The sequence below is a fragment of the Ictalurus punctatus genome, chromosome 3 (genome assembly GCF_001660625.3).
Source record: "Ictalurus punctatus breed USDA103 chromosome 3, Coco_2.0, whole genome shotgun sequence".
Lineage (NCBI taxonomy): Eukaryota > Metazoa > Chordata > Actinopteri > Siluriformes > Ictaluridae > Ictalurus > Ictalurus punctatus.
Window position 1 is genome coordinate 8,051,354 of NC_030418.2, and position 12,500 is coordinate 8,063,853.

General features: G+C 39.3%; 1 protein-coding gene across 2 annotated transcripts in view; it reads left to right on the forward strand.

Moving 5' to 3' along the window:
• anapc1 (anaphase promoting complex subunit 1) overlaps positions 1-12,500 on the forward strand; it is a 57,250-nt gene that overhangs the window by 28,421 nt on the left and 16,329 nt on the right. Inside the window, exons 26-34 of one of the 2 annotated variants that reach the window (XM_017464563.3) lie at positions 319-545; positions 1,016-1,134; positions 2,432-2,703; positions 4,691-4,925; positions 6,869-6,960; positions 7,617-7,751; positions 7,875-7,957; positions 8,181-8,259; positions 9,912-9,986. In XM_017464563.3, the coding sequence (XP_017320052.1) occupies positions 319-545; positions 1,016-1,134; positions 2,432-2,703; positions 4,691-4,925; positions 6,869-6,960; positions 7,617-7,751; positions 7,875-7,957; positions 8,181-8,259; positions 9,912-9,986 (1,317 nt within the window). The remainder of the gene's footprint in view (positions 1-318; positions 546-1,015; positions 1,135-2,431; positions 2,704-4,690; positions 4,926-6,868; positions 6,961-7,616; positions 7,752-7,874; positions 7,958-8,180; positions 8,260-9,911; positions 9,987-12,500) is intronic. The other variant, XM_053679507.1, reaches the window with a different exon arrangement.

Sequence of the window (12,500 nt, forward strand, 5' to 3'; positions counted from 1 at the left end):
ACACCACTTCACTTTTTTTGTGCTTTACCGCTGCAGCCTGCACAAAGTAGTCAGTCAACATGAAACTCAAGTCTGATTTACTAACTGAACTGAAACCCTCATCCATTGGATGGCCAGTGCTCTACCTAATGTTGAGTATTTAATAAGATTAAATATTAAGATGTACTCTGTCTATCTAGATAGATAGGGAAGGTGAGAGAGAGGGAGATGGGGGGGATAGAGAGAGCGAGAGAGAGGGAGCTAGATGGAGGGAGGGAGAGAGAGAGAGATGTGGTCATTTATTTGAGCTGCCTTTTGTTTTTTCCATGTGTGTGTAAGATGGTAGCACTAAATGAGCCACTAGAATCTCCAATAACAAGCGAGGCAGACGAGGAAGAAGACGGTATGGCAGATCTTCATCCGGAGGTGACGGGACTGATCTGGAGCCGTGACCTGCGTGTTCAGGAGGTTCGACGTCTCCTCCAAAGCTCCAGACCTGTGCGGGTCAATGTCCCCCACCTGCCGGAGGTCAGCGACCATGAGTATATTGAGGAAAAGGAAAACAAGTAAGATAACGCACCCTTTCATGTACATGTAAAAAGTAATGTATATGAAATATGATTGTGTCATTATAGAATTTATTAAGCCACTTTACTAGTACCGGTGGATACAATAGGAGAGACACCTAGTATACTTGACAACAGATATGACTGAAATGTCAGTCATTTGAAGGCCATTTCTTCAAATGGCCTCAGGAATGAAGATACAGTATATGCTGCTAATGCAAGTCAGAATCTCTGTTGTTAGTGTTGATGTCTCAGACCAAAATGTATGTAAGATTTAGTTTTATACACAAGATTATCCACTTGCACATATTTCTTCATCTTTCTCATAAGCTGTTCTCAATATAGCAGCCATGTTTAGAACATAAACAATAGGCAACTGTTTATGCATGTGTCTTTCTTTTGCTTGCACTCGCATTTACACTTGCCAAACATGCCGTTTAACTGTACCACTGTCCTGTGTGTGTTGCCAGGCTTCTCCAGCTGTGCCAGCGCACCATGGCTCTCCCTGTGGGTCGAGGCCTCTTCACACTGTTTTCATACCATCCAGTACCAACTGAGCCCCTGCCTGTGCCAAAACTCAATCTGACTGGTATGCCCAGGCACAAACCAACACGTTTTCTCCACATATTCATTAGTGGAATGGACAAAAAACAATGTTTGCGTTATCCTTGTGTCAAGTCACGTGAGGCAGTCAGTGAAATGCTTAAGGCTGCCAAAACATGTTTATTCCAGTATTTTGTATGTCGCTTAGACCATAAGGGATAGAAAAATGTTGCTATACTAAGGGTGTTCTGGGCACTCTTGGCTCTCGTGCTCGCTCAGAAGTTTAAATCTTGCTTTAGCAGGCACACTTTCTGCTTTTTGATGTCCACAGATAACCCTCTTCTTCTGTCGTGTGGTTTAACCGAGCCACACAATTAGAGAACAGCTCTACAAGACATCTCATTTTCTGGTTAAACAAAATATGTTGAACAAGGTACTGCTAGAACTTCAGAGGGGAAAAAAGACGACTTCAGATTTCAGTTCATTTTTAGACTGAAGAAAATGCTCAAAAATGATGGATCTTTCAGGCCTGTGCTGATGAGTCTCATTAATCCGAGATGTAGCCCACATGCCAGAACGTGTTTTTTCCCCTTTAACTTATCTTTATTTTTTTTTACTGTGATACATATATCACAGTACTTTACACACATCATGAAAGACTCCAGATATTGTCATTACCATTGTATTTGAAATGCAGCTAAAACAATTATATACAGTCGAGGGAAAATGTTTGCATACTCAGAAAAGTGTTCATCCTATAGTTTGAATCCATCAATGCCATCTGAGCAAACTAGCAAAATTGGCCATGCTTTCTGGGTGGGAGGGATGGCATTACTCTGTTCCCCTGTCAATCAAAGTGATACAAGCCTATCCTGATAATCTGTGAGCTCATGTATGTGGATTTCCTCAGAGAGTGTTACACTGCCCTGTGACGCAGGAGTTCAGAAAAGATGCAGTTGGCTGGCTTCACATGTCGAGGAGGAAGCACATGTTATCCTTGACTCTACTGTTTGATTCTAATGTGATCAAAGTGGGAGGGGAAAAAGTTCGCATACGCTGAAAAAAATTTATTTATTGTGTTGTAATATTTGTTCCCCCCGTCCTGCCATTGTTCTTGAACACTGCCAAATTTAATATGCTGTCTTCACATTCTGTTTGTTTATTTTTTATTTATTTATTTATTTTTTTCAAATAAATTCAAAAATACTCGTTTTTTTTTTTTTTTAAAAAAACAACCTTTTTTGCATTCAGTGTTCTGATACTCCCATTATTTTGTTAATTGTGAAAGAGTTCTCTAAAAGTGTTTTTTGAAAACCCCCTTTCCTCATCACTTCATCCGGCAGGGCGAGCTCCACCTAGGAACACCACCGTGGACCTGAACAGTGGCAATGTTGATGTGCCACCCAACATGGCGAGCTGGCCCAGCTTTCACAACGGCGTGGCAGCAGGCTTGAAGATTGCACCAGCGTCACGTGTTGAATCAGCCTGGATCGCCTACAACAAACCCAAGAGCACTGAGCTAGCCAACGAGTATGCCGGCTTCCTAATGGCACTCGGCCTTAATGGCCACCTCACCAAACTTGCCACGCTTAACATCCACGACTATCTAACTAAGGTAAAAGACTTATAAACAAAAAGTTTATGCTTTTAACACACTTAGATCTCTACAGCAGTTATGACTAAACAGTACCAGTAGAGGTTCAAATTTTCTAATATTCAAACGTTCTGATTCCTTTATTCTCATTATGGTAAACGTAAGCGTTGTTTAAAAAAAAAAAAATTTGATTGTTTCGGGGTGCAATGTGACATGGCTGAAATGTCTAACTAAGGCACGAGAGAACAGTGTATCTGTACCTGTTTTTTTTATTGGAATGACTTAAATGCATTGGTTATGATCATTAGGATAGGGCTCTTGAAATGTAATATTTGTTGAATTTCACAGTCACCGTGAAAATAATGCATGGGAACCAGAAATACGCCATGAAAATAGCTTAAATTTGGGGTTAGAGCACATTGTGATGCTGCTTATCTGACCACCATTTTATTTAGTTATTTTTTAGAACTAATATTTATATATCTTTAATATTAATCAGTTAGAATTTGAGAAAACACATAGCAAATGTAGTGGTGAATAATTTTGTCCGAACTGCTTACATACACTCGCTGCCTATTTTATCAAGTAAACGTACTGTATAGTAGGTTTACCTTAATTCGGTAGGTGTACCTAATAAAGTGGCCACTGAGTGTATAGCCACAATTTACCACATTGTGGTAAGTTGTCTTCTACAGGTCAGGTGGCATCATTTTTTTTTTATTAATCCAACCCCTGATATAAATTTTCTTATTTATTACTATTAGACTTTTTTTTTTTTTTTTTTTTTTAAATAATAAAAGTCTTCGGTCCAAATCCTATATGTGACCAAAAAAAAGACAACCCCTTTGGATCATAGACAAAAATATTTATGCATAGTAAGAAAATGATTGCTGTAGTCCAGCAGGATGACTATTTTCAGTTCTTTCTTTTCAGATTTAGGCTCAGTAGAGATTTAAGACCCATTATAAAGGACATTTACAGTTTCCTGTATGAGCACAAATGGAATAAACAGGAGATGAGTGTTAGCTTCCCTGTTAAAAGGGGTAGTTCAGCTTGAAATGATATTACCTGGCCCCTCTTGGTTTCATGCTGTGCTTGCTGTATTGCTTTTACGATTTGACATTTAAATCTGTCTTTCCTTAGTCTTTTTGTAATTCTCTCCAGTTTTTGGAGTTACACGCTCTAATTATCTTTTGTCTGACTACTCTGGCTCTCATCCTGTTGTTTTTCTCACATGAAAGACGAACCTAAAACACAGTTTCATTATGACACTGCATAGCTTTCTCATTTCCAGTGAGGCCAGGCTCTATCACTACTTTCGGTGGTTACAATGCATATATATACAATCTATGACTCCATCTTTACACGACGTATTTACGCTGGCCCTTTACCGCATCGAGAATGGCAGTCTGGGCTTTCTAGAATATCATAGTACTCAGTTACGAGAAGCCAGCAAATAACATCCTGCTTTACACACATTCATTTGAAAAGTGAATGAATGAATGCAGAACCGGCTGTTTTTGTCCTTGTCTTTTGAACTTTGAAATTTGCTTTGTAAATCACGCATCTCTCCTAGTTCCGAGGTGTTTTCTAACTATGTCAGTTCTACACTGAATAATACTCATTTCTGATGAATCCAGGAAAAAAAACAACAACTTCCAGTTGAAGACTGGAATAACACTGCCTTGTTAAAGTCACTGAGATCACATTTGTCCCCATTCTGATGTTCAATGTGAACATTAACTGAAGCTCTTGATCTGCATGATTTTATGCGGTGCACTGCTGCCACATGCTTGGCTTGTTGCATAGTTGCATGAATGAGCAGGGTTTACAGGTGTTCCTATTTTATTGGCCAGTGAGTGTAAATTTGCACAGACCAACATATGCATTGACTGAACCTTTATAACTGTTTGAATTCTATCCCAGTCTAAAGGGTAAACGGTTAATAAGTAATTAACAAGGTTTGAGTTTTGAATAAAATAATTTTCTCCCCCTTTTTTTTCCTCAGGGTCATGAGATGACGAGCATAGGGCTCTTGTTGGGTGTTTCAGCAGCTAAGCTCGGCACCATGGACATGTCGGTCACACGCCTGCTGAGCATCCATGTCCCCGCCCTGCTGCCACCCACTTCCACCGAGCTGGATGTGCCACACAGTGTGCAGGTGGCTGCAGTGGTGGGCATCGGCCTTGTCTACCAGGGTACTGGACACCGGCACAATGCAGAGGTGCTGCTTGCAGAGATAGGTCAGTACACCATGGGATCAGTGTGTATGAATGTTATATGGATGTGTGGGATGGTGATCAGAGGGAAGTGCTGTTTAAATGTTGCAGGTAAGAAGCTACAGTGCTCACAGGTGTGTTTACATGTGTGCGTTTAGATGATTGTGATAGAACAAGGTGAGTATAAAGGTTAGTTCTGAGAGGTGAGTATGTGCGCGCATCCTCAGTGAGCTTGTGGGATATAATGATTTAATCATCTCTACACAATCTTACACTGCCACTGTATCCAAGTGATTTTTACTCAGATTATATAATTTAATTACCAAACCTTCCAACCTTTTACGCGTTTCGCGTCGGATTACTGCAGTTCCACACCAGAGTACTCTAATACGAGTTATCGCTCAAAAATATGTCAAAATAGCCGATGTTTTGTCCTCGATTTAAATGATGCCGACATCACCACCACCTAGATTCCCCGCCCTTCATCCCATCTCATGTGCTCTTGACTGGACGTCAATCAATGTATGGTAAATGGTCTGCACTTATATAGCGCTTTTTTTTTTATTATTTTTTTCCTTAGCGGTTCAACAAAGCGCTTTACACTGTTTCTCGTTCACCCATTCACACACACACTCAGAGCTGCCACGCAAGGTGCTAGTTTGCCAACGGGAGCAACTTGGGGTTCAGTGTCTCGTCCAAGGACGCTTCGGCATGTGGAGTCATGTGTGCCGGGAACGTATGTTTGACTTGACTAACTCGGACAAGTGTATATACAGTAGTTATCTTCAGTTAACTATATTTATTAGGGACGTCACCAAAACATTTTGGCCACACATGATCAAAATGGCACTTCGTTAACTTCATTTCTCTCCTGCGCTGGTGAGCACTCGAATGCATTCAAACACTTTAAGCAGCAATAGATCAGCAACGAACATGCCAGCCATGTCAGCTGAACGTCAGACATTGTTTTGTAAAATAATTGTTTTTTCACTTAAAAATCCATCATCCACCTGAGTTGGAAGTGCCAAGTTGGAAATGCTTGCCTTCTGCCTTGTTTTAAGCTGACTGTTCTGGACAATTAAATTGTTAATTTTGAAAAAAGGTAAATCAAGAAATGAGCGAGGAAAAATCAATATCGCACAAGCCCAAGGCTCATTTAATGCGTTGGAGGTGAGCATGCTTAACACTCAGTACGTTTAAATGGACAACAATAATCCGATATTAACCCGATTAAGACAATACTCTGATGAAGAAACTTGCATGTAAACAGCAATTATTGATGACCTTAATCCGACTAAAGTCATACTCGAAGTAAACACAAATCGAATTATGACGTGTGGAGTATTCCTGTTTTAGTCACATTATCGATGTGCATTACAGACATGTACACACCTTAATCACATTATTAACGTCGTGTGGGAGTTTTCACCCCATTTTCTGACAGGACACACACACACACACACACACACACGTCAGTGTCCAACCATTTGATGGCAAATAAGTGAGCATGGCTGCATCCGAAACCGTGTACTTACTTGCTATATAGAAGGGGAAATGCATGTATTTCAGCTACTATATCGTAGTTAAGTACGCGTTTGGGATGCAGCCCACAGCTTCAAGCAGTCATCAATTTGCACGTACAGCATGACAAATAATTAACTGCACTTGAAGCTTTTCTAAAATTAAAAATGACCCACCCAGAACTGAAGATGAACTGAATGTTGATAAGTGAAATTCTGGAGGGGACGGCGTAGCGTGGGGACGTAATGACGTGCGCCGTTAATCGATCTATGTTCTATAACATGTTATATGGGAACATGAAAGGAATATTCTAAAAGCAGCTCATGTAAACACCTTAATCACAATATTGTCTTATTCAGATTAAGGTCAATAATTAGATTCTTGCTGTCCATGTAAGCATAGTATATGTGGTGTGTGTGTGTGTGTGTCCGTCTGTCTCCACACAGGCCGTCCTCCCGGCCCTGAGATGGAGTACTGCACAGACAGGGAGTCCTACTCTCTAGCAGCAGGCCTGGCACTTGGCATGGTTTGCCTCGGGGTGAGTGTGCAAATACCGTCAAATTATGCCGAGAATGTTTTCTTTCATGCAAACTTAATTTCCTTGGAAAGTCGCCGGCCTTACCAGCTTATTAGCACACTTATGTGTTTTAGCAATTTTCACGGCCACCTGACAACATCCTTCCTGCTTGTTATCATTCAGGCTGCCAAATTTCTCGCACATCAAGAATAACTCTGATGTGGTTTTGTACACTTGAGGCACTCCCTTTTAGATTCCAAAAGCTACATATCATTTTTGTTTTCATGCCACTGTGAGCCAGTACTTGTATACCTTATCTCATTTTATTCGGTCATTCCCTTGATTTTAAAGGCTCTTCATAGTTTCAGCAATTTTTGGGTCTAGGATCGTAATATTAAAGTATTTGTTACGTCTTAGTATTCCCGCTAATAAATTAATTATTACGTTGGCCCAACTAGAGAAGGACACTATTAAATAACCCAAATTATAATGAATTAAATGGTTCCCATGTCTGTCAGACAATATTTGCTTGGAAGACAAGTTCAAACAAAAGTGCCTTTTTAAGTTCTCAGAGCATTGTGTTACAGATAAAAGGCATTATGTGAGCCTATGTGCAATATGTGTGTGAGACTGAAAGCTGTGTTTTTCCCATACCGACTAAGCCTCTCTACCTGTAGCATGGCAGTAACCTGATCGGTATGACGGACCTGAATGTGCCAGAGCAGCTTTACCAATACATGGTGGGAGGACACCGGCGCACACACACCGGGATTAACAGAGAGAAGCACAAATCCCCAAGCTACCAGATTAAGGTGTCGACACTGAAAACACAGAAAGATATATAAACTACATCATATTATTGAGGACATAATTAAATCAGTGTGTTAGATGTCACCTTCAGGAAATCTGATATAACAATTAATTATTAATTATAGGAAGGTGACACAATCAATGTAGATGTGACCTGCCCTGGTGCCACCTTGGCTCTTGCCATGATCTATTTAAAAACCAACAATAGGCAAGTGTGCTTTTTTTCCTCTTGCTCCTTTTTCTCTTCCTGTCTAGCTTTTTTTCCCCTAGTTCAAAACAATTCATTTTGAAGACTCTCATGGTCTCTCAGTGTGTACTTAACAGTCAGTGATTATGATGTCACACCTCTCTCCCTCTCCCTCTCTCTCTCTCTCTCTCTCTCTCTCTCTCTCTCTCTCTCTCTCTCTCTCTCTCTCTCTCTTTTCCTCCAGGTCTATAGCTGATTGGTTGAAAGCCCCAGACACCATGTTCCTGCTGGACTTCATCAAACCTGAATTTCTGCTGCTGAGGGTGAGAGGAAGAGAATGAATGAGAGGGAACGAGTGATGGATAGATTATGCCTCTAAAGTTCATTATGACCTTTGAGCACATTAGCACTTCCCATTACGTATTACAATTGTCTGACCCAGTATAGCATTTTGTGGTATGTATCTGGTTACAAGACTTTTCTAAAAGACTTTTCTAATATGTAACACTGCAGTGGCAGTGCAATACTTACATGATTTGGTTCAGGAATTCTCTTTTAATAAATACATTAAATATTGCTACATTTGAAGCCAAAAGTTTATATACACCTAAGCTAAAGATATTTAATCTCAGTTTTTCTCCACACATCTCATGTTACCATACATGTCTTTTGGCAAGTCAGTTAGTCAATGTCTACTTTGTTTACATCAGAGGTGATTTAAAAAAAAAAAAAAAAAAAAGATTAAAAACAGATTTTTTCAGTTTTAATTCACTATATCAGAATTACAGTGGATCAGATGTTTACACTTTCTGTTTCTTTGAACAGTCTGGAAAATTCCAGACATTGATTTAATGACTTTTAGAAGCTTCTGATTGGCCAATTGTTATAATTAGGCATTATAATGGGGAGTGCACATGTGGCTGTATTTAGAGCCAGTATGTTTTTGCCCTTGATGGGAAAATGGGAAAATCTATTGGAGAAAGTCATAAGAGAACCCTATATTGCCATGGCCTGAATGCATGTCATGCAAGGAAGAAGCCCTACTCTAAGAAAAAAAAAAAAAGCCATACTAAAACGCACCAGCCTTTTGGTGATCAAACAAAAAAAATGAACTGTCTGGCCATAATGATGATAATGAGAGAACTATTTATGGGTCAAAAAGCATGACGCATAACACCATCCCAGTTGTGAAGCATGGTGGTGGCAGCATCATGTTGTGTGGGCCATTTGAATGGACTGGTGCATTTCAAGAGGATACAGGGTGTTCCAAAGGTCTCCGTACACTGGGGGGGGGGGGGCACTTTTTCAAAGTTTATTTACAAAACATCCTCTACATGATTTGCCATTTCTTTGTAAACACACGGAGTCATGTCTCCCAACATTTTGCTCCCAGATTGGCAGCAGAACACTCCGTGTGTGATGTGTTTGCTATGCTTCCTGGTGAAGTCCATCGCATCACTTTGCCCCAGCTTCCCGATCCAGCCACGAGAATGATTTCAATACGTTCTTCTTTTGTCAAAGGCCATCTGAAAAATATATATAATATAAACTTGGTATGAAAAATTTTGGAAGACATTTTGCTAAAAAGTGTTGATTTCCCCCATGTATGGCGATGAAGATGGCATCATGCTTGAATGTAAACGTTTGATCCACTGAATATCTGATGTAGTAAATAAAAACTGAAATAAATCACTCTTAGCTACTATTGTGAAATGACCTTTTTGTGGTAATTAAGTAGATAACAAAATTGACAACCAAGGAAATGTGTGGTAATAGTATGGTAATGTATGGCTATTTTTCATCAAACAGTTCACCATCACCTTTTAAAGTTTTCATTGCAATCAGACATGCACATCTTATACAAACATGTATGAGGTCTGACCAGGGTATAGGAAGAAAGCTGCAAGCTGGAAGATGACAGCAGAAGCAGTGACTGGGGGATGACTGAATCTCAGTGCTTGTTTTGTGTCTCCAGACTCTGGCCAGATGCCTCATCATGTGGGATGAGATACTGCCTAATGAGGAATGGGTGACTAGCAATGTGCCTCAGGTACAAAATCAACAAATTGCCCTGGCAAACACTATACACATAGGCACTTTCCTCTTCAGTATTGCATTCTTACTCCAACTGGTTCTGTGGTAAAAGAGCTTGAGGTTTTCCACATTAACTCAGCTTAACTTCCTCTTGCTTTGTTAAGCGGTCACTAAGGTATTTTGCAATACGAGTTTTGCAAGTCACACTTTGCAAGTCAAAGCTTTGTTAAGCCATTTTTTGCTGCAATCCAAGGAAGCCAAAGAACATTGTGCAACTAACAGGTTACTCCCGTGTGTTGCAGTGTGTGCTGCAATTTAAACATTCAACATCTGTTGATGATTTTTTTTTTTTTTCCCCCAGATGTTTTTGAGAAATCAGAACCAGTTTCTAGTGCAGAATGCTGTGAGAACTTGTATAATCTACCATATGTGTGGTGAGGTGGTCTGGAAAAGGATGTTGGAATTTGCTGGAGTTGCAGTCTGGGAAGCAACAGGGAAAAAAACAGGCATAGCTAGATAGATTGATAGATAGATAGTCATTTGAACAAATAAGTACACCCCATGGAAATTGATGGCTTTTTTGACATATTTGGACAAGCGAACATTTGATCATGTTTGAAACAGTGTCTGTTAATAAAGTTGATATACTTGAACAAAACTACAAGGAAAAATAGCTTTTTCGATCATTTATTCAATACAAATATCAGTAGATGTGATATTCTTCTGTGGAGAAAGTAAGTACACCCTTGGCCGAAGAAACTAGAATTTCCCCCTTTAGCAAGAATAACTTCTTGTAGTTGTTTTGCATAATTGTCCACCAGGTTGCTGGAATTTTTGACCACTCTTCCATGCAATATTCTTTGAGTAGGAAGATGTTTGAGGGTTTTCTTGCATGTACTGCCTGTTTCAAATCCCTCCACAACATTTCAATTGAATTCAATTCCAGGCTTTGACTAGGCCATTCCATAACCTTTAGGATAACCCATAATGCTTAGGATCATTATCCTGTTGAAAGGCCTACTTTTAGTTCATCTTCAACTTTCAGACAGATGGCCTCACGTTATCTTCAAGCACTCTTTGATATGATGCTGGATTTATTGTTGAATCAGTGAATTCAAGCTGTCCAGTCCCTGAGGCAGCAAAGCAACCCCAAACCACAACATTCCCAACACTGTGATTCACAGTTGGTATGAGGTGCTTCTCCTGAAAATCTGTCTTTGGTCTGTCCCAAACAACTCTTTGATTCGTCTGTCCAGAGCACATTATTCCAAAAGGCCTGGCTTTTGCCTATGTGCTCACTGGCAAACTGTAGTCTTGCAAAGGCTTTTTCCTGGAACACCTCCCATGCAGGTCAAATTTGTGCAATCTCTGTCTGATTGTAGCAGCATGCACTTTGACACCCCCAGCTGCAAGACATACTAGCAGATCCTATGATGAAATATTTTGTTTCTTGGAAACTTCTTTTTGTACCAAACGGTCTTCTCTTGGGCTGAATTTGCTGGGATGGCTGGTTCTGGACAAATTGGCAGTCGTTTGAAAGCTGTACCATTTGTAGATTATTGCAGTGGAATGATGTATTTCAAATAATTTGGAGGTCTTTTTAAATCCCTTGCCAGACTCTGGCATCCACAACCTTTTTCTGAAGGCCTTACAGAACTCTTTAGCTCTTGGCATGATGACACCACACACCTCAATAGCAAAGGTAACACTAGATATGAGAGCGGTATAAATAAGACAGGTTCCACCTGCACTCCCTAAGCATGTTCTAATCACTGGCACCCAATCTTGAACACCTGATTCTAATTTTAAGGTGTGATAAATGTAGGGCTGTACTCACTATTTCCATGTGACTGATCTGTATGTTGTGAAAATTACTTCAAAATGTGTAATCAGCTTTATTAATAGGCACTGTTTCAAAGAGGATCAAATGTTTGCTTGCCTAAATATGTAAAAAAAAAAAAAAAAAACAAAGAAGAAAAAAAAAAAACCAAACCAGCTATTTCCATGGAGTGTACTTATTTGTTCACATGTCTGTCTGTCTCTCTCTCTCTCTCTCTCTCTCTATCTATCTCTCTCTCTCTCTCTCTATCTATCTATCTATCTATCTATATATATATATATATATATATATATATATATATATATATATATATATATATATATATATATATATATAAATAAATAAATAAATAAGGGCTGAAACTAACAATTATTTTCATAATCGATTAATTGGCTGATTATTTTTTCAATTAATCGGTTGGGGGCAAACTTTCAGGTTAGTAAAAAAACTAATGTGTTCCATATGAGTCCATATTACCTTTCTAAAATTCATACACTAGACCAGTGGTTCTCAACCTTTTGTGAGCTTTGGACCCCTAGCATATTTTGAACAATCCACAAAGACCCCCTCACTCCACAACAATTATAGGCTATATTTTAAACATTTCTATATATTACTTTATTTCATATTAATATTTAACATTATTAATATTAACATTAAACTTGAATCAAACATTTTAAGATTTTTTTT